Source organism: Phaseolus vulgaris, chromosome 4 (assembly GCF_000499845.2).
Source record: "Phaseolus vulgaris cultivar G19833 chromosome 4, P. vulgaris v2.0, whole genome shotgun sequence".
In the NCBI taxonomy this organism is placed as follows: domain Eukaryota; kingdom Viridiplantae; phylum Streptophyta; class Magnoliopsida; order Fabales; family Fabaceae; genus Phaseolus; species Phaseolus vulgaris.
Genome location: NC_023756.2, coordinates 21,917,678 through 21,945,471, shown reverse-complemented (window position 1 = coordinate 21,945,471; position 27,794 = coordinate 21,917,678). Strand labels below are relative to the sequence as shown.

Sequence of the window (27,794 nt, the reverse complement as noted above, 5' to 3'; positions counted from 1 at the left end):
TCAATTGTAATAAGGAAAAACAGTAAGCACGTTTTCAGAAACAGAGAAATCGTAAGAGGAAAGAAAAACAGAATTATGAACTAGCAAAGACATAATGGAAAAAGATGTATAGGAACTTGTATAGGTCTAGAATACAAGCATGAACTGAAACTAAAACAGAAAATGCACAAAGGATCAATATATCAAACTCAGAAAATTATATGACACTAAAGCAAGAAACAACAAAAGCAATAAAAGTACTACTAGAAGTGATGACAATTATGGAAAAACAAGACTAAGACAAAACTTAAATGGATTCAAAAAGGAAAATACTCAAACACTTGATAGGCAAAAGAATTAAAACAACAAGCAAACTCAAATAAGCCTAAAACAGAAACTTAAATTGCAAGAAATTAAAAGAGCTCTTGAAAAAAAAAATGCAACACAACTCAACAATTAAACAAGAACACACCTAAACTCTTGATACCACATGATGTGATTCCAATAGCCACATAGAGAAAGATTCTTGACCTTCTTAGGAATCAACTTGAGTTGGACAATAGTTAGGCACTTTTTCTTAGAATTGGATCAATGTTCTAATTCAAGAACTCCCCAAAACTAGCACCAAATCCAAACTCATATGGAAGTTCCAATTATGATCAGATTGAACCGAATAGAATGGAGCAAAAGATAAGCAAACTGAATTAGAAGTGCTGGAGATTAAACACACCGAACCAATTCAAACAAAGGAAGAATAGGTTGCTGGAAAATGGAAATAGCCGAACCAAAAAAAGGCAAGAACAATTAAGTTAGACATGAAAATGAAGAAGACACAAAGCTTGAGAATAGAAAACTTATGGAGATGGAAGTGTAGGTGATTGATCACGCCACTTGGAGGATGGCTGCTCCAAGATTAGTGTGCTGCCGCCACTTGAGGACACCATGGATCCATCAAGATAAGACTAGAGAAGAAGGCTCAAAAGCTCTCCAATGCTCACTCAAAAAGTGAGTATAGTTTCTTTACACTAAATTCCAATCTGAAAAATACAAAGGAAACACCTATATTTATAGCCTAAGGTGCTGAAATGCAAGCTACACAAATTCAAAAACTCCCTCCTAAAAACTTCTAGAATCGGTGCCTAAAACAAAGCATGAGGAAGGTGTGACCTCTTCCTTCACTTTGGCACCTCCTTTTCTATTTCTACACCTATCTACTAATGCACCCCCCTCCTAAAGCTCCTAACTAAAGCCTAAAAGATGCTTTAACAATAGAGGTTTCTAATGTTTCCCTCTAAGCACCTTCAACCAAAGAAATTACAAAAAGAGTGAAAAAGACGTCCCCTAGCTCCTAAAGCTTTGAACATGCTTCTTGTAAGCCTTTAAGGTGGGCTTTGACCTCCATGGGCGTCCTCCTCTTGAGCCTCTACCTCTTCTTGAACTAGTTGATTGGCCTCCATGTCCTCTTGAGCTTGATCTCCATCATAGAGGTATGACCAGATTTCATGCAGTAAAAATAGGTTACATGAGATGCATTTTTGCCACGGTTAAAAGCTGAAAAACCTGATTTTGCTGGAACAAAAAAACTTGAAAGCTTTTTGACATTGGTTACATTTCCAGGGGTATAACCAAGTCCATTTTTATTGAAAACAGCATTCTGTGAGCCAAGAAGAGACTCAAGGTTCTCTCTTCCCTTGGTGAAATTGGAAAGGGTTTTTAGCAAATACTCCACTTGTTTTTCCAATTTTTTGCAGTTTTCACAGGTTTTAATAGAGGCATGCAAGCATGTTAGTTCAAGACTTACCAAATCTGTTTTGGCCTTATGCAATTCTTCCTCAAGTGTTTTTACTTTAGGTGCAAGCACATTATTTACCTTTTGCAACTTATTGCATATTACAGCTACCCTATTTGCTTCATCATGTGTTTCCTTGAAAGCAGCAAGCAATTGATCATAGTTATCAGAATCCACAGAAAATTCACTTACTGAATCAGAGATTGACTCCTCATCCTTCATCATGAAGCACATATTGTTTTCCTCATTCTCAGTTGAAGAGCTGCTGGTTGAAGATACTTCATTTTCTTCCCATGAGATGTAAGCTCTTCTTCCCTTGCTTCTTTCAACTTTCTTGCTAGCAGATTTGTCCTTTGCTTGATTGCCTGGACAATCTGTTTTGATGTGCCCTGTTTTACCACAACCAAAGCAAGTATATTTAGAGGAATTTGAATCATTGGGTTTAGGATACCTTCTTTTCTGCTGGTTCCTATCTCTGCTTTTCTTCTTCGGGAATTTGCTGAATCTTTTTGTAAGAAGACTAATTGTTTCATCCTCTTCAGCATCTTCTTTTTCCTCCTTGGTCTCATTCTGTTCACTTGCTTTCAGTGCAAGACCTTTGGGTTTTCTCTCTGCTGTTTCCTGCTCTTTGAGTCTCTTGAGCTCTAACTCATGTTCCATTAGCTTTCCAAATAGTGCAGCAGTTCCCAGCTTTGACAGATCACGGCTTTCAGATATGGCAGTAACCTTTGGTTGCCAGCTTCTGTCGAGGCACTTCAATATCTTTATGTTGAGTTCCTCTCTGTCAAATTCTTTTCCCAAACCAGTAAGGTGATTCACAATATGAGTGAACCTTTTTTGCACATCAGCAATGCTCTCCTCGGGTTGCATTTTAAACAATTCATATTCTTGAATGAGAGAATGTTTTCTTGACCTCTTCACATCTTCAGTACCCTCATGAGTGACTTCTAAGACTTCCCACATCTCCTTAGCTAACTTACATTGGGATATCCTGAAGAACTCATCCATTGTTAATGCAAAGGTTATGATGTTCTTGACCACAAGATCATGTTGAGCCTTCCTCCTTTCGGTCTCATTCCATTCAGATATTGGCTTTACCACTTCTTCATCCTTGACAACCTGCATTGGCACATAGGGTCCATGGACCATAGCTTCCCAAATTAATGCATCAATAGATTCCATGAAAATTCGCATTCTAATTTTCCAAAATGCATAATTCATTCCATTGAACATAGGTGGTCTATTAACAGCAAATCCCTCAGCAAAAAGCACTTTAAACTCAGACATTATTGCAAACAAACTTGATTAAAATACAAGTCCTAGCTCTTGATACCAATTGTTGGGTTTAATAGTGCCAAAAAGTTCAAGAGGGGGGGTGAATTGACCTTTTAAAAGTTTCTCGCAGAATCAGTATTTATCACAGTGTACAGAAAATAAATCGATTTATTTGAAATTGAACAGATTTATTTTGGCACTGTTTGTTTTTTAAAAACGTTTATACAGTCAAGTCTATCACAAGATTATGTAGATTAATTTGGAAGATACACACACACTGATATAATGAAGAAAAACAGTGAATCACAAAACAGCAAGCTTCAATTTTAAGCAATTGATTAAGGTTCAATTAATAGCTTTGACAATTACTTGAGTAACCTATCACAATCAATCTAGTCCAGTGACTTTTAATAGATTATGTGTTCTTTTCAGAATCAAACAGTTTTTCCAGAAACTAAGAACAGTATGTAACAATTGTTAAATGGTTTTAAATTTGGTATCTAATTAGCAACCAAAGTTTTTGCTACCAAATTTAGAAACTAATTTAACAATAATAGAAACTAATTTAGAAACCATTTTTTTTTTAGTTTTTAAAATGGTCTCTAATTTAGTTACTATAACAACTAATTATTTCTGGTATCTAAAATTGGTTTCTATTTCATGTAAAACGTTTTACAAAATCATCAAATACAAACTACTAATTTATAGATAATAAATATATTGAGAGAGTTACATTAACCCTAATTACTAAGAAATTCATTGTATAAAACCCTATGAGGATTATAAACTCAAAAGAATAATAGAAAAAAAAATGATTAAAAGAAATAAGACTTAAGCATAAGCAACAAAATGAGGAAAGGACCATTTATTGCTGAGTCAATAATGGACCACACAATTATTTAACAGCATAAAGATTAGTGCATTACTATTGTGGTGGTCCATCATATTTTTTATGTCTTATCTCTAACGATCTCAATCTTCAATATTCTTGTGAGCATTCTTGGTTTTCCTCTGTCTTGCACATATTTCAGAATGAAATTGCCATCAATTATTAATTAATTAGTTAATTAATTTTTCTGCTAATTAAACACACATAAGAGAATATTTTACTTTGTTTACTTACATGCATGGAGGGGACCCTAATTAGAGTTTTGTTGTATTGAAATTCGTGTCCAAAGAAGATAAAAAGGAAAAAAGAACCAATGGGGCAAGCTCTAGAGGTATCAGCATTACTATAAAAAACAAACTAAGTCATTGTTCTACTTTTCTAGATATTAATTAGATGGAAATTAATAAAAAGAATTATGGAATCAAAGTTTTAGTTGATGTAATCAAAGTTTATTATTACAAAGTGGACTTTAAGTCTAACTCAACCCCATAAAACCGGCTCATAGGGTTGAGGTTTGCACCCACTTATATACTATGAAAGGCTCTAATCTCTAGTCGATGTGGGATCTCCAACACACCCCCCTCACGCCGATACTGCCAACTCGTGCGTGGGACTATATATTATGGGTGGTCTGATAGCGGCCCGATAGCGGGTGGCACGATAGGCCCAACACAAATACTCGCTAGGATAGGCTCGAAATGGCTCTGATACCATATTACGAAGTGGACTTTAAGCCTAACTCAACCCCATAAAACCAGCTCAATGGGGTGAGGTTTACACCCACTTATATACTATGAAAGGCTCTAATCTCTAGTCGATGTGGGATCTCCAACATTTATTAGTGTGTATTAAAAAAATAAAATGAACAAATTAATTTTCAAAGTTTATGGTGAAGTATTTACATAAATTCCTAGACGCACAATAAAACAAAATGTATTGTATGACTTAATGAAGATTAGATAGTAAATGAAGATAAGACAAAATCTAGAAGATATAAATACTAGAAGTAGAAGTAGATGCAATGTATACAACACCATCATTAATGTATCAAGAAAAATGGGCAACACCATCAATTAACAAATGATTGATATACTTTTACATACCTTATTTTGTTTAGGTATAACATAATGTCTGTTATATGTTTGTGTTTGAGTTTTTAATTTGACCCATGAAAATGTCATTTCATCGAAGGCAACTTGATTTCATGGACAATATAGAAGCAAAAGATTATAACATTGTCAACTACTAAACAAAGTTTATATCAACACTTAGTTGTTGTTATCAACTACACTTTTAATGCTTTCTAGAACTCCATGTCTTACACCAACAAGATGAACTCAAATTTCTTCTGCACTACTAAAGACGACCCAATTCATATTAATATTGAATACTTTTGTTGATGTTAATGACCTTGGTTCCAGAGGTCTCGTTCTTATACCAACCCTAGCTCGGTGCAACATACAAGGTTTCTTCTCTAAGGCTCTGTTTGCTTCAAAGGCTCTACTGTTGAAGAAGAAGAATATGAGACTATGATTTGGATTAAGGGATGTGCATGAAAGGGGTGAGAGTGGATCACTGTGAACAATGATTTCTCCCATCCCCCTCAAATGTAAAGATTGGAGGGGAAAGTCATGTAGGATGGTGGTATTTTCCCGTCTTGCCTTTATTTTTGGCTTTGCATGGAACAAGTTTAGGGACCAGATTTAGGTCTTGGTGATTTTGAGCCGTTGGGTGAGAGGGAGTAGTGACGATTTGAGGTATGAGAAGGAAACATTCTAACTAATTGGATTGTTAAAAAAAGTTGTATTTATTATTAATAACTAACATAATAATATATTAGGTTGGGATGACACAACAATGGCTAAAAGGAAGGGTTATTATAAAATAGATGTGTCATTCATGCAATAATATATATAGTAATACCTTTTGTTTCTATTATTTTTCCATCATATTATATGATATTTCATACTTTGTTCTATATATTTTCTCTTCTTTTATAAATATTTTTTTTGTAAATTCACTTTACATATAACATTTTTTATTATAAAATGTTCTCTAAAATATCTACATGGTTTGTATCTACATACAATCTAAATCAATGAATACAAAAAAACTTTCAAAATTTATAAATAAATATAATAATTAGATAATATTATTTTTATGATTCTATCCATGTTTCAATAATGTCAAGTAACTCGTATTTTTTTTAAAATAATTATTCAACGGTATCGAAATAAATTATTCAATGGTACCAAAATAAATTATTCAATAGTGTTAAAAATAATTTACAATATTTTAATTAACTCAAATCTACACAAAAATATCTCATATTTTATTATTTAAATATTTTTAAATATAAGGGTAAATTTGTAAACTTACATTTTACACATTGAAAAAAAAATTAAAAAATCCCTCACAACCATCATACCACTCACAAATTTCAATAAAATTTTCTCAAAAATTCTCTCTAACATATCCAAATCCAAACACACTCACTTTATTCACACTTTCTTCTCAAATCCTCACACATCCACCGCCTTAAATCCTCACACATCACCTCCCCAATCCAAACACAATGTAAAAGTCAAATTGTCTTTTTGGCCCTAATAAAGAGGTGCAGAGGCATGCATGAGTTATAAGGAAAAGAGACATCATATCCAAGCTTTTTATGACACTCTAATAGTGAACCAAGTAGCCTTATCAAGGAACATGTCCCTACAGAGTTGGACTTAAAAGGTTTCTATCACCTCACCAACACCTCAATTAAGACATTCTCTCTCCTTTTTCAAAGGGTTGAGGTAATTTAGGATTAATAAGAGGAGATTGCTTTCCAGAAGAAAGAGTTTAAAGCTCATTTGGAAGCTGACACTAAGGTAGTAGCAGAACATAAAGCTAAACTTGATGTTGAAGTAAAGATTAAAGAAAATATTAATGCAAAAGCCTTTGTCAAAGAATTTGTTGAGACTAAAAACACTCATAACAATTCATCCATAATTTAATTTTTTGAGTTACAAGGTAATGGTCCCTTGTCCCCCTTGCCCATCATCGTTATTGATTTAATCACACAGTTTGCTACAATTGACATGGTCCAATCCATGTTCAATGATTTTGAGGAACACTAGACTCAAAATATTACTCATGAAAAAATAGGCTAACAAGTCAACCCGTTATGTCTTTGGTCCGTTAGTTTAAAGAGTTGGGCGGGACAGAACATGGAGAAATGACGGGTTAAAAACACCAACCCTAACCTGTGGCGAATTGACAGCTCGTCCCACAAGACAAGTCTCACTTTATCACCCCTATTGTTGCATATTATATATATATATATATATATATATATATATATATTAGTATTTCAAAATATTATAATTTAACATATAATCCTACTAGTATTTAAAAGACAAGCTACTACTTATACTAACATTTCACATATTACCACATAATCCATATTATCTAAAGTTAATATAAGAATATAAGACACGGTATTTGAAATTTTCATATCAATTTTATTATTGCATAAAAAGGTACAAAATGAGTCACACAATCATGAATCAGTCTATCAATCACTTTTCTAACTATCAATCACTTTCCTAACTTCGTTAGAGGTCATCAGAAGTTTAAAGTTCCAAGTTAAAGTTAACTTAAGAGTTGATGTCATATAAAACATATCATACATATGATGAGCATGTTCACCAAAATTACAAAATTATCTTGTAATTAGTGTAGATATATTATTTCATTAATGGCTCGACTCTTTAATACACACTAGACATTTGAGTCAGTTACATTACCACCTAAATAGATAAGTGTCATTCATGTAAATCCAACACATACTTTTTAAAATTCAATTCTCACTAAATAACTAACTTCAAGCATTAAATTTAACATTTAAAAATATATTCATATACTTATTAAATTAAATTAGAATTATAAGTATACAAATTATTTAAATAATCTATGCATATATTTTAAAAAAATTCTTGTTTTAATCTTGTAACAAAACTAAACTCTCTTCAACAAAATTCTAATTTGTTGAGTAATATTTAATAAATTTTTCTAATTACACAGAGTTTCATTGAACAAAATTCTCTAATATTTTATTTGTTCAATGTTATCTTAATTTTGTTGAATAATTTTTTATTTTCACTAACCAAATTAAATAGAAAATATGATTTTTAAAATTGTGTAAAATAACACACTAACATAGTTTATCCTTCACAACAACTATTATATATAATTTTGCATTCCTAACAAACTTTAAATATAATCATTTACACTCATTTCATCTCCCATCTACCAAAGCAATTCGATTGAACTTTTCTAAAATCCCATTTTTAAATTTTACGCACTACAAGAAAAAATGGTTTTAACAGGGGTTTATTTTTACATTATCCAAGACTAAAACCTCTATTAATTCATTTACTTAGGATTGCAGTTTCCCCCGCTAAACGATCTTTTGGGAACATGTTCCCTGAGGTTTTTTAAACCTCAAGAAAAGCCTTTCAAAACCCTTGTTAAATACCATGAGTTTAAGAACCTTTGTAAAATACTATGGGTTTAAAAACCTCAGTAAAATACCATGAGTTTCGAAATTTTCATAAAATGACTTGTTGTTTGAAATAACCTTAAACCCCATTTTCCACCATCTTTAACGATCCTCCTGACTTCTCTCTTCAACCGTTGACACACTGCTATTCGGAAAAGGCTCAATGGTCGTCAACGACAGTCCTAACAAGGAATCACAATTCAGCCACACTTATGTTTATTATATCTAAGGAGAAGAAACACTAAACAAGGAACTATCTTCTTCTTACTCCAATATTGGTTCTTTCATGACTTACTGTCTCAACTTGGGTCATAAGCCATTATTACCTAACTCGACAATAACTAGTGTTTAACACTACTTTATATATCTTAAATAATTGTTTTATCTATCAGATGTGGGCTTCAAGGTCATGCATGTTATTGGCTAAAGATTGCAAGAACATAATGCGAGGAGAAATTAACTTTATCACTTCTCACTTTGACAGTGAATTAATTATTAGATGCATTTTAAAATAAATGCCTTAATTTAAAATATTTCAAAATTATGAGAATTAAATATTAACAATTATAACTAAAACTAAAATTGTACATAAAATATACATACATCAAAAGCTAAAATAATACAAGTAAAGTTTTTTGAAGTATGAACTCGTAAAAAACTAGGAATTATATAAACTAAATACCATCAATCATAAAAAATATGCAAATACTATTGAAATACTTATTATCCAAGATTAGTTGTATATGCTTTGAAGGAAGATCAAAAGTTAGGACTTACTAATGTCTGGCTGGAATGTGACTCTGCCTTGGTTTGTGCTGCGTTTACTGCTAGGACAAATGTTTCTTGTATGCTTCGTAATCGATGAAATACTTGTTTTAATTACTGTAAAAAAATCAGGTTTAGGGTTACTCATATTTTTCGTGAAGGGAATGCGTACGTTGATAAGTTGGCTAATTTAGGATTTATTCATAGAGAATCATTTCATTGGTATAATAGGCTTCCATCTAGTATGTTCTTAGAATTCTTTATTAATAGGTATAGTCTACCTATGTATCATTTTTGTTAACATATGGGTTTTGGTCTAGTCCCCCCATATTTTTGTATTTTCTTTCTTTTTCTTTTTTTAATAATATTTTTTTTCATGTGATGGTAAATGATTATTGTTACTTGAGGTGTCAGCCTAGCTGAGATGTCAAGTAGAATAGTCATGCTTAACATGAAAACTTTTTATATATATAAAAAAATATGTGGGGACTAGACCAAAAACCCATATATAAAAACCTAAGAAAAATGATACTTAGGTAATCTATATCTATAGATAAATAATTCTATGAAAAAACTAGATGAAAGCTTATTATACCAATGAAATTGTTCTCTATTTATAAATCCTAAGTTGGTAAGCTTGTCAGCACATGCATTCCCTTCACGAAAGTGAGAAGTCCTAAACTGGATTTTCCCACAGTAATCAAGACAAGTGTTGCACCTACTAGGAAGAATCCAACGAACATTAGTTCTACAACTAAAAGCAGCACAAACTAAGACAAAATCACATTCAATTAATAAACTAGTAAGACTTATCTTTTTAACTTATTCAATAGCATGTATAACTCCATAAAAACTCAACAACCAAAGCAGTATGAATATCAAGAAAAACAGAAAAACCACCAATGAACTCCGTCATGCCCCCACGATAAATACCACCACAAGCAGTAAGACCCGGAGAACCCCTAGCAGCACCATCAGTATTAATTTGAACTCAACCTGGTTAAGGAAACTCACATCTAATATGAAGAGGATGAAAAATTGTCACTACGAGTATTAATATCAAATAACTTAAACACATTGAATTATTTATAATTTATTATTATAATTTAAACAAATATTTATTTAGTTTAAGTAATAAATTAATTTATTTTTTAAGTTATGTCTTTAATTATTTATAATTAAATATAATTTGGATAATTTGGATAATTTATTTATTTTAATTTGGATAAATATTTAGTTAATTTAATTAATTAATTAATTATTGTAATTTAAACACATATTTAATAGTGATATAAAAAAATTAAAAACTATTTTTTTTGAAGAAAAAAATTAGAAAACCAAAAAAAGAGTCAGTTAAAAAAATAATTAAAAAAAAAATCAGAAATCATCTTTCAGTTAAAAAAAATGGAAAATCATCTTTTAAAGTATGACTTCTGATTTAAAAAAAAAATATTTCTTCGAAATGACACGACTTCTTTGAATTAAATCGTTCATTCACGCACGACTTGTTTATTTTTATATTTTTTTAAAAATTTACTCATTTCTTTTGAAAAGAAAAAAAAATCCACACCAAATTTATAAATTTCCGTAAAATTTTCTACAACATCCAAATAGGATAAAGAGCCACCCAATAATAGAGTCAACCATACAATATTCTAGTATGCCCATATTAAGTCAAACTCAAATTACTAAATATAAAAAAGATCCACAATTAATGGAAAATAAATGGGATTTATTACCCACCACAATCTTTCTTATACCATAATAATAGTTTCATAATTAAGAATATTTTTGAAAAAAACATTTTCATGGTTACAATTCTAAGTGTAATTTCATGGATGAATATTTTCCTAATATTAAGAACTTTTAACAAAGAGTAGTTTTAAAAATGAATTGACCTCATTCATCAATAGTCGTTAGGAATCTTTTTTCTCTTTTTTGCTAAATTTATAGAAACTTATACAATATTAATACTTTACAAAAATATAAGAAAATTTCTAAAAAAAAATTCAAAAATTACAACGACTTGTTAAACAAAAAATAATAGAACTATAAGAATTAGTAAATTATTGATCTAATCAATTAAGCAATCTTAGTTGGGAAGTTGTTCACTTGACTTTGATTGTTGAAAAAATGCTATGTAATTGAAAGGATGATGAAAAGATGCAAGTGGGTTCGCAAGGTTCTCTCAAGAGTGGGAAAGTGCAAGGGAGGGTGAAGGTTCCCTTAAGTCTCAAGAGTGAGAAGGAAAAAAAGTGCTTTAGAACCCCAATTAATGGCACCTTATGGGCCTATAGAGTGTCACATGGTGCCTAATGAATCTATGAAAGTAAGGAAGAAGCATGTGAACATCAACAAGAGGCATAATGGTTAGCCCTATTAGGTTAGACAAATGGGCTCTTCACTCTTTGTTTCACATGCCACTCTTTTGGATTACACAATTACACCAATACCCCTTCCCATGCTTTTTCTCATCTCAATTCAAAATTTGTGCTCCATTAATTCCTCTTTTTGGTGGGTATATTGCATCAACTCTACCTATCAAAAAATTGTAAAACACCTTTTGGAATTACTTGTGTATTCTTTTCATTTGTTTCCTTTTTGAAAGACTTTTTTATGAATTTTTAACTTTTTTTTCGTTTTTCGTGTTTAAAGGTTTGAATATAAGTGTTTAAATTTTAGGGTTTAGGGTTTAAGGAATAATTCAAACCATCAAACTACTAAAGTGACCCGTATATTTTTTTTCATATTAGTTCCATGAAAATAAAATAAAAAAACTCAAAAAAAAGGGTGTATATATTAATTTTTTTTTAAAATATTTTTCTTAAATTATATAAGTACATTATGTCTATTATTTTAATTTAGAATTCTAATAATGTGATTTTTTAACATTTCTCCTTTCCCCATAATTCAAAATTAGTTTTTGTACAAGTTCAAAATAAAATTTAAAATTTGAAACTTTTACAAGTTATTTTGTACATGGATTAATTTAAACTTATGAAAAATATAATTTCTATATTTTTTTTCTTATGAATTGATAATAATAACATGTGTTTAGGATATAGAATGGTTGTAATTAGTCACTTTTTTGTGAAGGAATTTAAATGATGACTTTTGGAAAAAATTGTTATTCCAAATGAAATTTCAATTACTCATGATACTTATTTTGAAATAAGAAATTATAATTGAATCACATGTTTCATGTTTTAGTTTAGTTTTTTCTATTTATATGAATGGCTAAACATGTGGAAGAAACATAGCTCTAGTAAGCCCGACTATGTTTTGTTGTATTAAAGTTTGAAAAGAAAGGAAGGAAGAAAAAAACCTTAGCCACCCATCACATGATATAGACCATCCATATAATTTTATTCCACTTTAACAAAAAAAAAGTGAATTATTTCTATTTCATTTTCAAATTTCATAAACCATAACTTAGGTTTGTGTATATATTGAAATCTTTTAAAAGAACATTGGAATATTGAAGAAGATAATGACTTGTCCTTGAATGTATCACAACTTTTGTGTGCAAAATATATCTTAATTGATTATGGAAATAATATAAAAGACATAAAATAATCTCTATTTGAAAATTCAAATTTTCACACAACTTCTTAAGATCGTTAATTAATTAATGGTTTGTGTATTGAAGTTTGCATGTAGTATGAGAACCATGTTTGAAATTTTATAGTTTTCTATTGATGATAGTTTGAATCCATGAATGATTCTTATGTTGTATCTATTGCAATTATGGAAAATTAAATGCTAAATTATTAATTTGATTGCTTAATCTATCTATTTGGTCTTTTTTAACAAAGAAATTGAAGTCTAAATATTTTTTTGTCCATTTAGTTTGTGAATAACTTTGTGCCTGTAAAATTAACTAAATCAATTGCATACTTAGTTTTTCATATTTTACAATTTAATTAGAATTGGATTTAGAGTAAATTTATCTTTTACTTCTTTAACTCCTTATCTTACCTTTTTTTCGGTTTTAAAGTTTCACATGTCTCTAGTCAATTAAGAAAATTATTATTTCAACTAATTCATCTTCTAATAACTGTTTTGATTGATTAAGTGATATTTCTTTAAATTGTTCTAAATTTTGGTGTGTTTTTAACTCTTCATTCTACCTTACAATTTCTATTTTTGGAAAACAAATAAATATTGGATAAGGAAAGCTACTTTGAGCTATAGATGAATTTAGTTATGGGTATTGCAAATATGTAGAAGACTCTATTTTTTTTTTAATTATTCAGATTATAATTTGAGATATTTGGATTTATTGGGTTAATAATGTTGTCTTTTGTTTGCAAAGTCAAAATATTGGTTTGAATGGTGAACTTTAATAAGATTAGTTGTAGTAAATAAGTTCTGTACCCAAGCATTGTGAAAATGTATTAAAAATTAAAAACCTTATAGAATGGATAAAAGTGTCAAAATTGGATTTGGAAAATTGTTATGTGAAATGTATTTTTTTTTATATATATGTCATTTTTTGTCAATATTATAGCTTGAGCGAAACTAATAACTATTCCTTTTAGATGTAGAGCATTATTGTTCTAACATCCACTTGGAATGAATTAAAGTTTGAATGAGAGATTTTGAAATAATTTCTTTTCTTTAAAATTTGGAATGATCAAATTACATACCAGCAAGTAAAATATGTAATGGATAAAATATTATTTATGAAACTAAAGTTTTTTTTTAAATAGATCATTTTTATAAAAAAATATACTTTGTGGTGCAACTTATTTGAATTTATTTTTTAGAATAATAAATTTATTTATACTTATATTTTGTTATGAAATCTTATTTGGATTATACTTTAAGAATAAATATTTTATGAGTTTATATTAAACAAATATTTTAAAATAATCTTATTTTATTTTTTAAAAAAAATGCTTGTGGGTATATTAGGAATACTTTTAATTTTGGTATCTGATGGGTAGCGATACATGTTTTTGGACGAGACGGGTAATGCGTAGGTACTACTTATGTCTGTCCTGATCTGTTGTCATTTTTATTTGGAATTCTCATCGCTCAAACAACATTAGGTCGCTCAAGTGATTAAGTATCAAAGTGTTGGTGAAGTTTTGGAAGTTCTTTTAGCATGATCAATAAGTCTCAATGTTTAAGAGAGAGTCAATGATGATTTTCTCAAAAAGAGAAGTGTTACCTCTTTCACTTAAGCAATATAGATTATTGCTCAAGGGACATACTCATAATTGAAGTGAGGAAGAGACTGGATTTGTTATCTCTTTTTCAAAGAAAACATGTTTAACGTAATGCTCAAACTACATAGAATATTGCTCAATGATGAGAGTCATAGCTTGAGCAAGGTAGAGTTAGTAAAATTTCCTTCTTTTTTTTATGAATGTCGCCCAAACAAAGTAAGAGTAACTTACACAACATGTTTTTATTCAAACAACTTACTTGATATGCATATACATACATAAATGAATTGAATTGGGTATGTTGTGTTTGACTTTGATGGAGTAAGTCAAATACCTGATTCGATGGAGTAAGTCAAATACCTGAAATGATGATATACTGAATAAGTTTGTGATTAATAATATTATGCACAAAAAATCATTATTTAAAAAAAATTCTTTATCATTTATCTTTATAGTAATTACTATATTTTTTTTTTCATATTATAGTAGTATTTAATAGATTGTTGAAGATGAATGAAGTTTCTTCTCTGTCAAGTCTTAGTGTGTGTTTGATGAAGAAAATAACTAGTTTTCTTTGAAGGTTGTAATGTGTAGTTAGGTGATCTTGTATATAGGTTAGAGTGAGTTTAAGATTGCCTTTTGCTTCATGACCTACCCTATATGCCTAATCAAAGTGGTAAAATCAAGCACAAGAAGTGATTCAATGTTTTCCAAAAAGCTCTTTAAAGTTTTATAAAAAATTAGGTTACTACACAAAAATAAATTTGTTTATTTGGGAAATGACTCTGTTATTTATTTGGTTAAAGAAACTATTACCAAAAGTGACAAAATGTTTAACAATTTCATGTCCGTAACATTTTTTATAAAACTTTTTATTGTTCTGGTAAATAGTTGATTAATGACAAAAACTTTTTATAAAATTATATAATAGTTGATTAATGATATTTTATATACACATTCTTCTCTAAATTCATTGAAACATCTTTTAAAAATAAGACCGTGATGCAATTTTAAGTTTTAAAAGCGGATAATATCTCGATTGTGGTGATTGACCATATTGATGCTCTCTCAACATATTTAAGGTCAAAACTCTTATATTTGTGAGAAATATTGATTAAATCTCATTATTATTTGTTAAATTACAAAGACCTTGTTTTAGAAAAAGATAAAGTTTAAGGAACTATTTAATTGTGTTACTTGTATGCCATTGAGCTCTATATCTATATTAACAATAAGTTTATATAATTTAGAAAAAAAATATTAATAGAAGTTTTTTCTTTTCTCAGTTACGCATTCTAATACGGTTTAATCATTAATATAAGTTTTTATTAAAACTTATTTCTACTTATTCTAGTAAATTTATTTATTTTTATTATATATAAAGTTAATTAATAATGGAATCCCTAATATAATATATTTAAAGGATTCAATTATTTAGTAACTTTGTATAAGGATTTATTTCAAAATTATAGAACCAAAATTTAACTTTATTTTTTCTAAATTTTTTTGTATGATTACCCATTTATTAATATTATTATTAAGAGTTTGTGGCATATTCTAACTTTAAAATCATATTAAAAAAATTTCATTTGAGAGAATCTATTTTTTTGTCATGTGTGATAGATTTATTGTGCTTTTTAATAATCATTTTAAAAATTATATATATATATATATAATAGTAATTCAAGGAATTTAAATACTAATAACACATGAAAAACTAAATTCACTACAAGGAGTAATTAGTTTTTCAATAAGGAGTATCATATGACTTGGTTAGGACTAGAATTCCTTGCTAAAATCGACAAACATATCCAAATGATTAGTGTTAAATATTCTTTAAAAAAGAATTTTAATTTTTTGTAATACTTTTTTGACCTATGATTTAATTAAAGAACTTATTTTTAGTTTAGCTAATTTTTTTGATGAGTGAAGACCCAACATAATCAGATTATATCTAATGTGAATGATTTATTTATCGTATCATTATTTAGTGGAACAAAATTAATTATAAAAATGTATATTTAATAAAATTAGCAATTGAATAAATTTTTAAAGTACAAAAAATTAAATTGAATTAATTTTTAACATAGGCATATATTTAAGCCCTACTATTTATGTTGATTATAAATAAAAACAAATTAAAACTATAATGAATAAATAGTAAGCTGTTAGTTTCTTTTTAACGTATATAACTTTGAAAACTATTTGTTTCTATTTTTTTTTGTGGTTTACTAAGTTTAAGATTATATTATTTATTTTTTTATCAATTTAAAAATGTATTTTAGATTGTATAATAGTCAATATATATTTTTGGATTTAGAAATGTACTATAAATTATGTAATAAAGAATAAATTTTTAAATTTAGAAATCCAAAAATACATTTAGAATTGTAGAAAACGTTTCTATATTTTATAATCTGAAAATCTTAATTATGGATAATTTAGACTTTTCAACACCTCCTATAAATGTATGAATACATCATGGGGTGAAGAAAAAAATAGCCTCCAAAGAAGGCTAGAGCCCAAAGCACTGTTTTCTAATGAGACAAAAGGCCCGTGAAGTTTGCATAACCAATGCATGATGTTTTCTCTCTACACGTACTTTTCTTCCTGCACCCCATAAATATATTTGATGAAAAATAACAAAATTTTGAAATTCCTAGTATATGTTAAAGAAAATGTTATTTGAAAGTATAAAAAAAATTCTAATTACACCTTTCAGATAGTAAATAAAGAATAATCCGAAATATATAATAAAAAAATATCAAATATAGTTTATACATTTTTAAAATAGAGAGAAACATGTTCAAAATAATAATTCCAGGATAATAATAAAAGACATTTCAGAATTTATAATCTGAAATTATATAAAATAAAAAACATTTACATAATTTTAAAAAACATATTTCAAAATAGAATGATACTTTCATTATTTTTTACTATTCTACATATGTTAGAAAAGAAGGGAAATTTTCGAATGACAAATAATGAAATAATGAGTATTTTTTAATACATAATCTAAAATAGAATCAAATATATTTCAAATTATGCATGTAAAATAACTTTAGTAAATGACATTACAAAATCTACATTGCAAAATTATGTAAAATAAATATTATACACATAATTTTAGATAAGACATTAAAAAAAATCTAAAATATGTAATTTGAAATAACTTTAGGAGAAACAACATGAGAAGAGTCTGGAAAATCTTTTGTTAATGATTTGTATAGTGAAGAGTTGAGATGGAGAAGAGTGAAAAATGTGTTATAAATTTTTTATTTAATGCTATATGTGCTTTTAAAGTTATGAATATTCTAAGGATAAAAAAAAACTGTTTAATAAGGATTTAAGTTCTATAAACACTTACAAAGAGAATACTCATTAATTTGATTGTTTTGTTATTGATTTATTATGTAAGAGTGTGTTTTAGGATCTATGTACTCGTAAGATTTATATTGATCATAGGATTTTGAAATTCAAGTGAAATATTTCAATTGATTCATACCATATTACATTAATTGATTTGATTTATTTGAGTATGTTAGTGATATAACTGATTCATTGGAATTGACAAATGTCACAAAACTGTTGCATTTAAAGAGCATTGGGATATCAATTAATGTTCCAACTTATTTATGTATATTATTATCTTTGAAATATTTGAAGAAATTAGGATTTTTTAATTTAAATTTATTATTGAAATATATGCAATAATTATAATAGATTGAAAATAAAATTAAAAATTTATAATAGTAATTTTAAAGTACGTTATACATGTGTGGCTACTCCTTACATAGGTGTGAGAAATGCAATAGATATAAAAATTACATTAAAGTTTTATTCAATGTGACTTCATCCAAAAGAACGTGAAAGACCTATTGGAAGAAAAATTACATAAGAGGTTTACGCACACAAGTGTGAGGATAATCACAATAGTGTGGAAGATATTTTGAAGGGTTTATTTCATTGTTAGAGATTACTATCTGATGTGATTTCACTAGCACAATATGAATGATTCTTGACATTCTTAGGAATCATCTTGAGTTGGTTATGAGATAGGCACTTTATCATAGAAATGGATCAAGGTTCTATGAACAAGAACTCACCAAAACTAGTGCCAAAACACAAACTCATATGGAAGTTCCAATTATTGTCAAATTGAACCGATTAAAATGAAAGAAGAAGGAATTGCACCGAATAGAATTAGCTTAGAACTGAAATGAACCGAACATAAAGGCTGGAAATGAAGAAGAACAACAATGAACAACAAGGAAACAAAGGAACCGAACCAAAACACATAAGAATTGAAAACTGCCGAACAGAAATTCAAGAACAACAAGCTAAAACATGAACAATTGAAAGAGAAGGAAGGAAGGAGAAGAGAAAGCTCATGAAGATGGATGTATGGTTGGATGATCACGCCACTAGAAGGATGGAGACTCCTAGATGAGTGTGCAAGCCGCCACTTGAGGTAACCATGGAACCATCAAGATAAGACTAGTGAAGAAGGCACAAAGCTCTCCAATGCTCTCTCAAAAATTGAGTATAGTTTCTTTAGTCTAAATTCAAATCTGAATTGTACAAGCTAAGTACCTTTATTTATAGCCTAGAGGTGCTGAAAAATAGGTGGGAAATTTTGAAATAAAACTCATTTGAAATTCTCACCAAAAACAAGTCACATGGGAGGTGTGACCTTTTTCTACTATGACACCTCCTAAAAACTACACCTACACCACTCTCCTAAGTCACATGGACAATGTGACTTTATTTTACATTTTCACACTCCTTTATTTAATAACCACACCTCCTAAAACTATACAAGAGTATTTCAAAGCTTGGCCTTGCCCCTCATGGGATGGACTTGGGCTCTTTGGGCTTTGGCCTTCTTGGGCTTGGGCTTGGGCTTTGGGCTTTGGGCTTGGGCCTCATCTTTATTTTATGTCTTCTTTTAATTTTGAGAAGACTAGAAGGAAGAACTTCAAATGTGAGGGTGGATGTCCTCTTCCTCCATTAATAAAAGCCTCCTTTATTTGATTTTCATCACTATCCGTTTAAGTATTGAATTAAGAAAAGTGGTCAAACATAAAAGCAAGGTGAGGGTGGAGAAAAAATTTAAATTGCTAAATTCAATTCATAATTATCTAAATTTATATTACTTTTATTTCATTTAAATGTAAATTCAAATCTATATTTTTGGATTTTAAGTCCAATTCATTTAATTGGATATGAATTATATATAAATTGGGTACATTTTTGGATTATCCAAAATAAATTTTGGGTTGGATTTTGAGTTGGCCTGGACCCAGGTTGAGCCTAGTCAATCTAGGTTCATGTTGAGCTTAGTCAACCAGAGCCCATGTCGAGTTGAGTCGACTCAAGCCCAAGTCGACCCGGGCCGATTTTGAGCCAAGTCAGTCCAACCCATGTCGAGACAAGCCAACCCAGGCCCATGTCAAGTCAAGTCGGCCAAGGGCGTATGTCGAGCTGAGTTGGTGTCGAGTCGAGTAGGCCCGAGCCCATGTTGAGCTGAGTCACCTCGAGCCAAGGTTGAGTCAGTATCGGACCCATGTAGAGCCAAGTCGACCTAGATCTAGGTCGAGCCGAGTCGACTAGTTTCAATGTCGAGCTGAGTGGGCCAAAGTCCATGTTGAGCTGAGCGGGCTCGAACCCATGCCAAACTGAGTCAGTCTGAGCCCAAATCGAGATGAATTTATTCTAATTGACAAAGTGGATTTAATCTATTTTAAATGGATTTGAAAAAATCCAAATAAGTTTGATCTAGTTAAAATGAATACGGGTTTTAAATACAATCCACTTTATTGAATCTATATTGGATTTTGAAAAATCCAATCCATGACCACCCTTACATAAAAGTTGTAGATAATTATATTATATTTTAAATTAGATAAAATCAACTTTAAAGGGTGAATATACTTTTAACACCTAACAAAGGTCTTAAAGAGATATTATGATGACTTTACATGTGTAAATCTTATGTGTATATGTAAGGAAAAATATATCTTGAAACTTGTGATGATGAATGGTATGTTGTGTTATGAAAATATGGGAATTAAATCATGTGTTGATGAACTTACATAGTTACAAGTTATGAGATGTTATGGTTTGTTTGGAGGTATATATGGAATATATGAATGCAAGTTCGTGTATTTTGTGTGTTGTGAGAATTCTAAACAATGATTTAGTAGTGTGAAATCTAAGTTAGTGTATACATATGTATGAAAAGTCCAAGCATTTATAACAATGTGAAAATCCAAGTTATGCATGGTAATTTTAGATATATAAGGAGTAATGGTTATGGATCTGAGTCTATATAGGAAGGTCTTTGTGGTGCTTTCTTGACTCTCGAAACTTTAACCTCTTGTTTATGAGTTGGATAAGGGACAACAATGGTCAACTATTATATCTTGGTTGACTTTTGTTAAATTTCGTTCCAGTTGAAAGTGAATTGTGTGTTATTTTAGTATGATTCCCTTCATGTGTTCCTAGACTATTTCATATGTAAGCGTTTTATGTTTTATGTGATCATAGTAGACCATTAATGCATTTAAGTCAATTAAGTGAGTTTGTAAGTATGTATTAGTCCATGTAACATTTGTACATTTCAAATCTATTCCTATCATTTAAATATTATAAGCATTATCATTTAGGTCAGATTCTTATAAGTACTTTCCAGTCAAATCTAAGGATCGAAATCATGAATAATTCAAGCTTTGAGAATAAAATGATAATATCAATCATCAATCAAGAACGGGAGTATTATAGATAAATATCACCTCAATACATAAAAGTTTGAATAGATTACTCTCAATCTCAAAGGGAAGAATTAGTCACTCATGTTGGCATTTACAAGCATGGAAATCAAGAAAAGAAAATTCAAGATGTTTCTCCTTGACATCAACCTCCTTTAGGATTTTCTATCTTCTTCTATTGTCCCAATGATATCTAGGGTTATGTCTCACGCCTCATATTTAACCTAATTGGAGTTAGGCTAAGTGATAGCTCACCTAGGCGAATTATTACATGTTTGGGTGAGTTTGGCGAGGAAAAGTCCAACTTCACTGAAGTGAACTTGCCTGGGCGAGCTTTGGGCGAGTTTTGAGCGAGTTCCTTTGAAGTGAGCGTGCTTGGGCAAATTTTTAATGTTCTAACTTTTCCTTTTCATCTTGTCTATTCTCCTTTAACTATTTCATCTTCATTTTCCCCTAAAATCATGAAATTAACACAAATTTAAAAATAAATTGTTTTTTTTTTATATTATAATCACAAAATATGTAAAAAGTTTAAATTACTCACCCAAAACTAAAATTTAATATCAGCTTGAAATTGTCATGTGTTGAAGATTGTATTCCCTCCTTTATGTTTGATATTCAGATAAATGAATAATTATTACCACTTGTTACTTCATTTTCTTTTAACTAGGCAAAGCATGGTTTATTATAATTAACCAGGCAATTTATATTATATGGAATATATCATCTTGTTTTTCTGTGTGTCTACAGATAATATTTTAATTTTTTAGCATTTTTATTCAACCATATAAACTAAAGTACCTAAAACTGATTTTCTTTTATAAACCATATATTATAATTTAATGATTTAAAATAGGATCATTAAATGTATGGACAAAATTTAAAATAATATAGTAAAATTTATTTAAATGGTTGTATTTCTAAATTTTCACATTTTTAATTAACACTTAAAAAATGTAACATATAAGAATAAGCATAAAATGATAAGTAACAAAAAAAATCATTGCTTAAAGTGATAAGCAACACCAAAAAATTGTTTTATAAAAGTGATTCTAAAAGTATTGTCTATTGTAATATTTTAGACAATAATTTTTCAAATTTTGTTGTTTACACTAAAAAATGGTTACTTATTATTTTAGTCTAGAACCATCTAGACAACAACTCAGAATTCGTTGTCCATTCGTTACCTAAAATTTAAATAACTTTTACAATTTAGACAACAATTTTTTATTTTATTTTCTAAAGTCATTTTTATTGTAATGTGTACTCTTCTTATATTTATAAATTATGTTTATACTGATAAAAAAAAACTCTCCAAACACATCTATTGTTTGTGCCATAGTTGTTACTTGCTTAGTCTTTTTTTATCAATATTAGGTCAAATATTTCTTGTGCCATCCTTTCAACTTTTCTTTGATTAAGAATAGTGTTTATGAGAGAAACGTTAGATAAACTAAATGATAAAATGGAAAGAGCACCCAAATGACTATAAAAATTGTTATACGAAAAAACCATGTCAAATATTAATTCAAAATTTATATTTATTTTCAACATTGCATGTGGCTATATATAAAAATAAACAAAAAAAGAAGATATTTTTACTATTTTTTATATTTTAATAAAAAAGCTTGAAAATACTTTCTAAGTTATATCGAAACATGCCCTTAACATAGGGATGTTGGACACTTGGATGGGTCATTGAAGGAGTGTGGTCCAATTTGAAAGGTGGTGTCTTAACTTTGGTGCCTGGCATGAAGATTTTGGGCCCTGTCACCCTGTAAAGTAAGGGTTGGCATGTTTCAGCTTTATGAAAAATCCAAACCAACACTAAACCAAATTATTAAAACTTAATTCATCAAATTAAATTAAATCATTTACAACATATACTTTATTTATTTATTTAGCATATCAATAATTGACTTTTCTTCCTCATCATTAACTTGTAAAGTGATTTAGCTTTCTAATAACAATTAGTTTTAGATGTTTATTCAGTTTAATTTTAGATTATCGTATATTCCTTGATTCATCAATCAAAAGGTTAAAGCAGAAACTGTTTAGACAAATTAACACATAAAAAAAATTGAGAAAAAAAATAAGAAAAGTGAATAAAGTTTTGGATAAGTAAAAATAACCTACCTGTAAGTTAAAAAATAAAAATTTAGAAAAGTAGTTTGAGAGAACTTTTTAAAATAGACTAGATTAATTTTACTTTTGTAGAAACTGAATTATTTTGTAGTTTAAATTTCATTTAAGAGTATTTTAAAATTATACAAGAAGCTATTTTGTAGTTTTAATTTCATTTAAGTGAAAAAATATGAACTTGAGATTGTCCTGCAACTTAGAAAGAAATATTTTTAGAGGGAAAGTTCTTAATGGATATGCTGCTAGGTTGTAGTGTAACAAATTTTATAGAAAATTCGATGAGATTGCATGGTGAATAAGTCAAATAATGTTGGGAGAATAAAATTGATATTAGGAAGCATATAGTTATATATATATATTCTAAATGGTTGGAATATTTCTTAAATATTTTTATTAAGAAGTGGATAAACCCAACAAATACTTGCTAAGATAGACTCGAAAATGACTTTGATACCATATTACGAAGTGGACTTTAAGCCTAACTCAACCTCATAAAATCGGCTCATGAGGTTGAGGTTTGAACCCACTTATATACAATGAAAGACTCTAATCTCTAGTCGATGTGGGATTTTCAACAATTTTTTTTTATTTATCGATACAAAAATAATCTGAAAATTTAAAAACTGATTTGAATGAGTTTTACACCTCAAAAGATTAGTTTCATAAATTTTTGTTAAGAAAACACTTTGCTAAAAGAAATAAATAAATGAGTATATATATATATATATATATATATATATAATTGGGGGACAAAACGTGAGTGAATAAGGAATATAGTCGCAGACAAAAGTGCCTTTTAAACAATGGGATTACATACGTACCCAAAATTGTGAATATTTATGTTTTTAAACACACCAGAATTGTCACAAAGGTGACCAATAGAATAGTAATAAGTTTGGTTTCTTAAGAAAAATCTTAGGTTAGTTTCATCTTAGGTTATGGTTTTAGTAGTAAAATATTATGAATTTGTATAAGGGTTGGAAACGAATATTTCCTTTCTTAATTAATTAATTTTTTACTGATAATTTTTTTTTTTTAGATTACTAAGTTTCATTAATTCTTATAAATGGAAAAGCCTTTTTTACATGCTTTTTCCCCTAAATGGTTTACCCTACTGAACTTTGAATTGCATATTTGTTTCTTTTTTTCTAATGAAGCAAGCTTACATTAGATTCTTTCTTATATATAAGCTTTATACATAGGATGCTAAAACCAACAATAAAATCTTTAAATAACATTTAATTTTAGAATTAAAGATAAAAATTAATTAATTATTTATTAACTAAGTTATATATTATTTTATAAATTGAAATAATTATTAATATCTAAAATAGTTTAGTTTCTAAATTGGTATTTAATATTAGTTACCAAGATTTTAACTACTAATTATTTTAGATTATAAAGTAATAAATTGGTAAAAGAGTTGTGACTTCTCTTGCTGTTTTGTTTTTTTGTTAGGGATTATATAATCAAGAATTTAAGGTGAATCCACTTTTGTGTGTTGATGTGTGTATTTTTTTTTTTGTAGAGCATGGAGTTGCTGAGAGATTGATGGTTGTTGATTTTTTAGGCTTATGTGAATACATAATATGTTTCATTGTAACAAGGGTTTCATATTTATTTATTCTTTATTTGTTGATAAGAAAAAGTAGTTAAAAGCTTGGTAGTTATGTTAGATACAAATTTAAAAGTTAGTTTATAATTTTTTTGTTAATAATAGAAACTACATTACATACCAATGATTTTTTAGTTTATAAAATAATATCTAATTTAGTTAATATAACAATTAATTATTTTGTCTCTAAAATTAGTTGATATTTAGTGATTTTCTTGTAATGAAAGTTCACTTTAATGACTCTAGCTTTGAAAACTACCATCAATTTTTAATTTGAAAATTAAAACTTTTTCCAAGGTAATAATGCTAAATTAGACTAAGTTTATAGTTGCATAAAAAAGAGATTACTTAAAAGTAGATCTTTAAAATTTGTACAAGATATAAGTTTACTTTGGTAGCTATAGATACCAAATTAGAAACTAGTTTATAAATTTTTATTAATAATAGAAACTATTTTAGATACCAATAATTTTTTTAATCTATAAAATAGTATATAATTTGGTCAATATAGTAACTAATTATTTTTTATCTCTAAAATTGATTTCTATTTAATGATTTTTTTGTAGTGTTAGTATTATTCATTCTATACAAATCAAAATAATATTAATTTTTTTAATAAAAGTAATTAATAACATAACATACATTTTTTTTTAATTTCATTGTATGTTATGTTATTAAAAAAATGAATATTATTTTAATTTGTGTTTTTTTTTTTATCGACAATAACAAATAAATAAATTTGAACCACTTCAGGGGTGGTTCAACCCTTATACATATTGCACACCACCAAATACAACAACAAACCGCCAAAACAAACAAACCAACGCCTTGCCCTTACTTAACCCAGAAAGAGAAAAAACTTCAAGAAACTAACCTCAAGCACTCCAATGGTTCCAAACACCAATCAGAGAAGGAGAAAGAAACTAACCTGGAATTTGTAGAGACCTAGGACCAAACCTTTACTTGTACCAGCGCAAAAACTTCAGACGCATCAGCCACTCCTCTTTTGAAAATTATAGTGTTCCTATGACTCCAAATTTCACTAACCACCCCTATCCAAATTGTGTTCCAAACAAAAAAACCCGTCTTAGAAGGAAGAATCAACCTGAACTGATCGAAGTTAAACCTTGGCTCATTATGAGCCACGAATAGAACCCCAAGCCACCTGTAGCATAAACACCAAACACGCCAAGCGAAAGTACAACCAAAGAACAAATGACTACACGACTCTTCCTCCTTCCCGCACAGAACGCACCTCAAGCTTTCTAATTGCACCCCTCTTCTACTAAGATTAACCCTAGTAGCAAGCTTGTTTTCCAACACTCTCCAAGCCAAAAGAGCTGTAGAAGGCACAGCCTTACTCCTCCATATCTTACTAAAAACCAACAAAGAATCCGCCTCGTTGTCCTTCCTGATAAGTTTGTAAGCTGAACTTACTGTAAAAGATTGTAGATCCCCAACCTTCCAAACCCAACTATCAGTCTCTCCTGGGCCACCCCAACCCCAACCAGGAGTTGACCCAACTGCTCCGCCATCGGATTCTCCCACTCAAAGAAAGACCTTCTCCAAGCTAGTTTCCAAACCCATCTTCCATTAGACCAATACCCACACTCCAACAATTTTGCGTCTTTGTTAGAGCTAATAGAGAACAATCTTGGGTATACATTTTTCAACGCCTCGCCCTTCAACCATCTATCCTTCCAGAAATAAATATCCTTCCCATCACCTACTTTCCACTCAAAACTGTCTTCGAAACTTCTCCCCCACCCTTCCGTCGACCACACTTCCTTCAAATCTTTCCACCAAAGAGAGCAACTCCTATCTTTACCCTCCACTCCCAGAGATCTCCACCCACCATACTTAGACAAAAGAACTTCCTTCCAAAGACCGACCTCAACCGAACCCAACCTCCAGATCCACTTCCCCAGCAAAGCTAAGTTAAACAGCTTTGGGTCTATGATCCCTAGACCCCCAAACTCACGAGGCTTACAAGCCAAGTTCCATGAAACCCAAGCAATCTTCCTTTCGTCTGCACCCCAACCCCATAGAAAATCCCTTTGTAGCCTGATCAACTTCCGTGCCACCCCAGCAGGCAATTTGAATAGCGACATAAAGAATAATGGGATGGAAGAAAGGACTGACCTTATCAGACAAATCCTCCCAGCCATCGACAAACTTCTTCCCTTCCACCTGCTTAATCTCGCCTGCACTTTCTCTAGCACCCCGTTCCAGAACGCGCCGCGTTTATGACTCCCTCCAACTGGCATTCCCAGGTAAATGAAAGGAGATACCATCGTATCGCAATTAAGAATCGCTGCGAAACGCTGAAGTATGACCTGGTCCATCCCCGTCCCTCCGATCCTGCTTTTCGCAAAATTAACTCTTAACCCCGAAGCGAGCTCAAAACATTGAAGGATCGCCTTTAAGAAAATCATTAAATAGAAACCAATTTTAGAGATAAAAAATAACTAGTTACTATATTGACCAAATTAGATACTATTTTATAGATTAAAAAAATTATTGGTATCCAAAATAGTTTCTATTATTAGTAAAAATGTATAAACTAGTTTCTAATTTGCTATCTATAGCTACCAAAGTTTTAGTTACCAATTACTTTAGATTCTAAAATTGGTAACTAAAATCTTGGTGCTAATTAAATACTAATTTAGAATTTAGTTTATAATTTTTTATTAATAATAAAATCATTTTAGATACCAATAATTTTATTTTAATCTACAGTATCTAATTTAGATAATATAATAACTAATTATTATTTTTCTCGAAAATTAGTTTATATTTAATAATTATCTTAAAGTCACTTGATCTTTAAATATAAAATTATTTATT

At 29.3% G+C, this 27,794-nt stretch overlaps 1 protein-coding gene across 1 annotated transcript; it reads right to left on the bottom strand.

Moving 5' to 3' along the window:
- LOC137838476 (uncharacterized) lies at window positions 1–27,241 on the bottom strand. The gene is made up of 5 exons (XM_068647721.1): window positions 26,409–27,241; window positions 26,203–26,358; window positions 26,030–26,112; window positions 1,874–2,157; window positions 1–126 (listed from the first exon to the last, which is right to left on the bottom strand). The coding sequence occupies exons 1-5, from the start codon at window positions 27,239–27,241 to the stop codon at window positions 1–3; spliced, it is 1,482 nt and encodes a 493-aa protein (XP_068503822.1).
- Between the last annotated feature and the right edge of the window lie 553 nt (window positions 27,242–27,794).

Excerpts from the sequence above, each read along its gene's own strand:
- LOC137838476 (XM_068647721.1), bottom strand. The coding sequence starts at position 27,241 with ATGGTATCTCCTTTCATTTACCTGGGAATGCCAGTTGGAGGGAGTCAT. Across the intron at positions 26,113-26,202 it reads GTGCAATTAGAAAGCTTGAG|GTGGCTTGGGGTTCTATTCG; the intron begins GTGCGTTCTGTG and ends TTTATGCTACAG. Across the intron at positions 127-1,873 it reads ATGAAGCAAATAGGGTAGCT|ACCTATACAAGTTCCTATAC; the intron begins GTAATATGCAAT and ends CTTGTATTCTAG.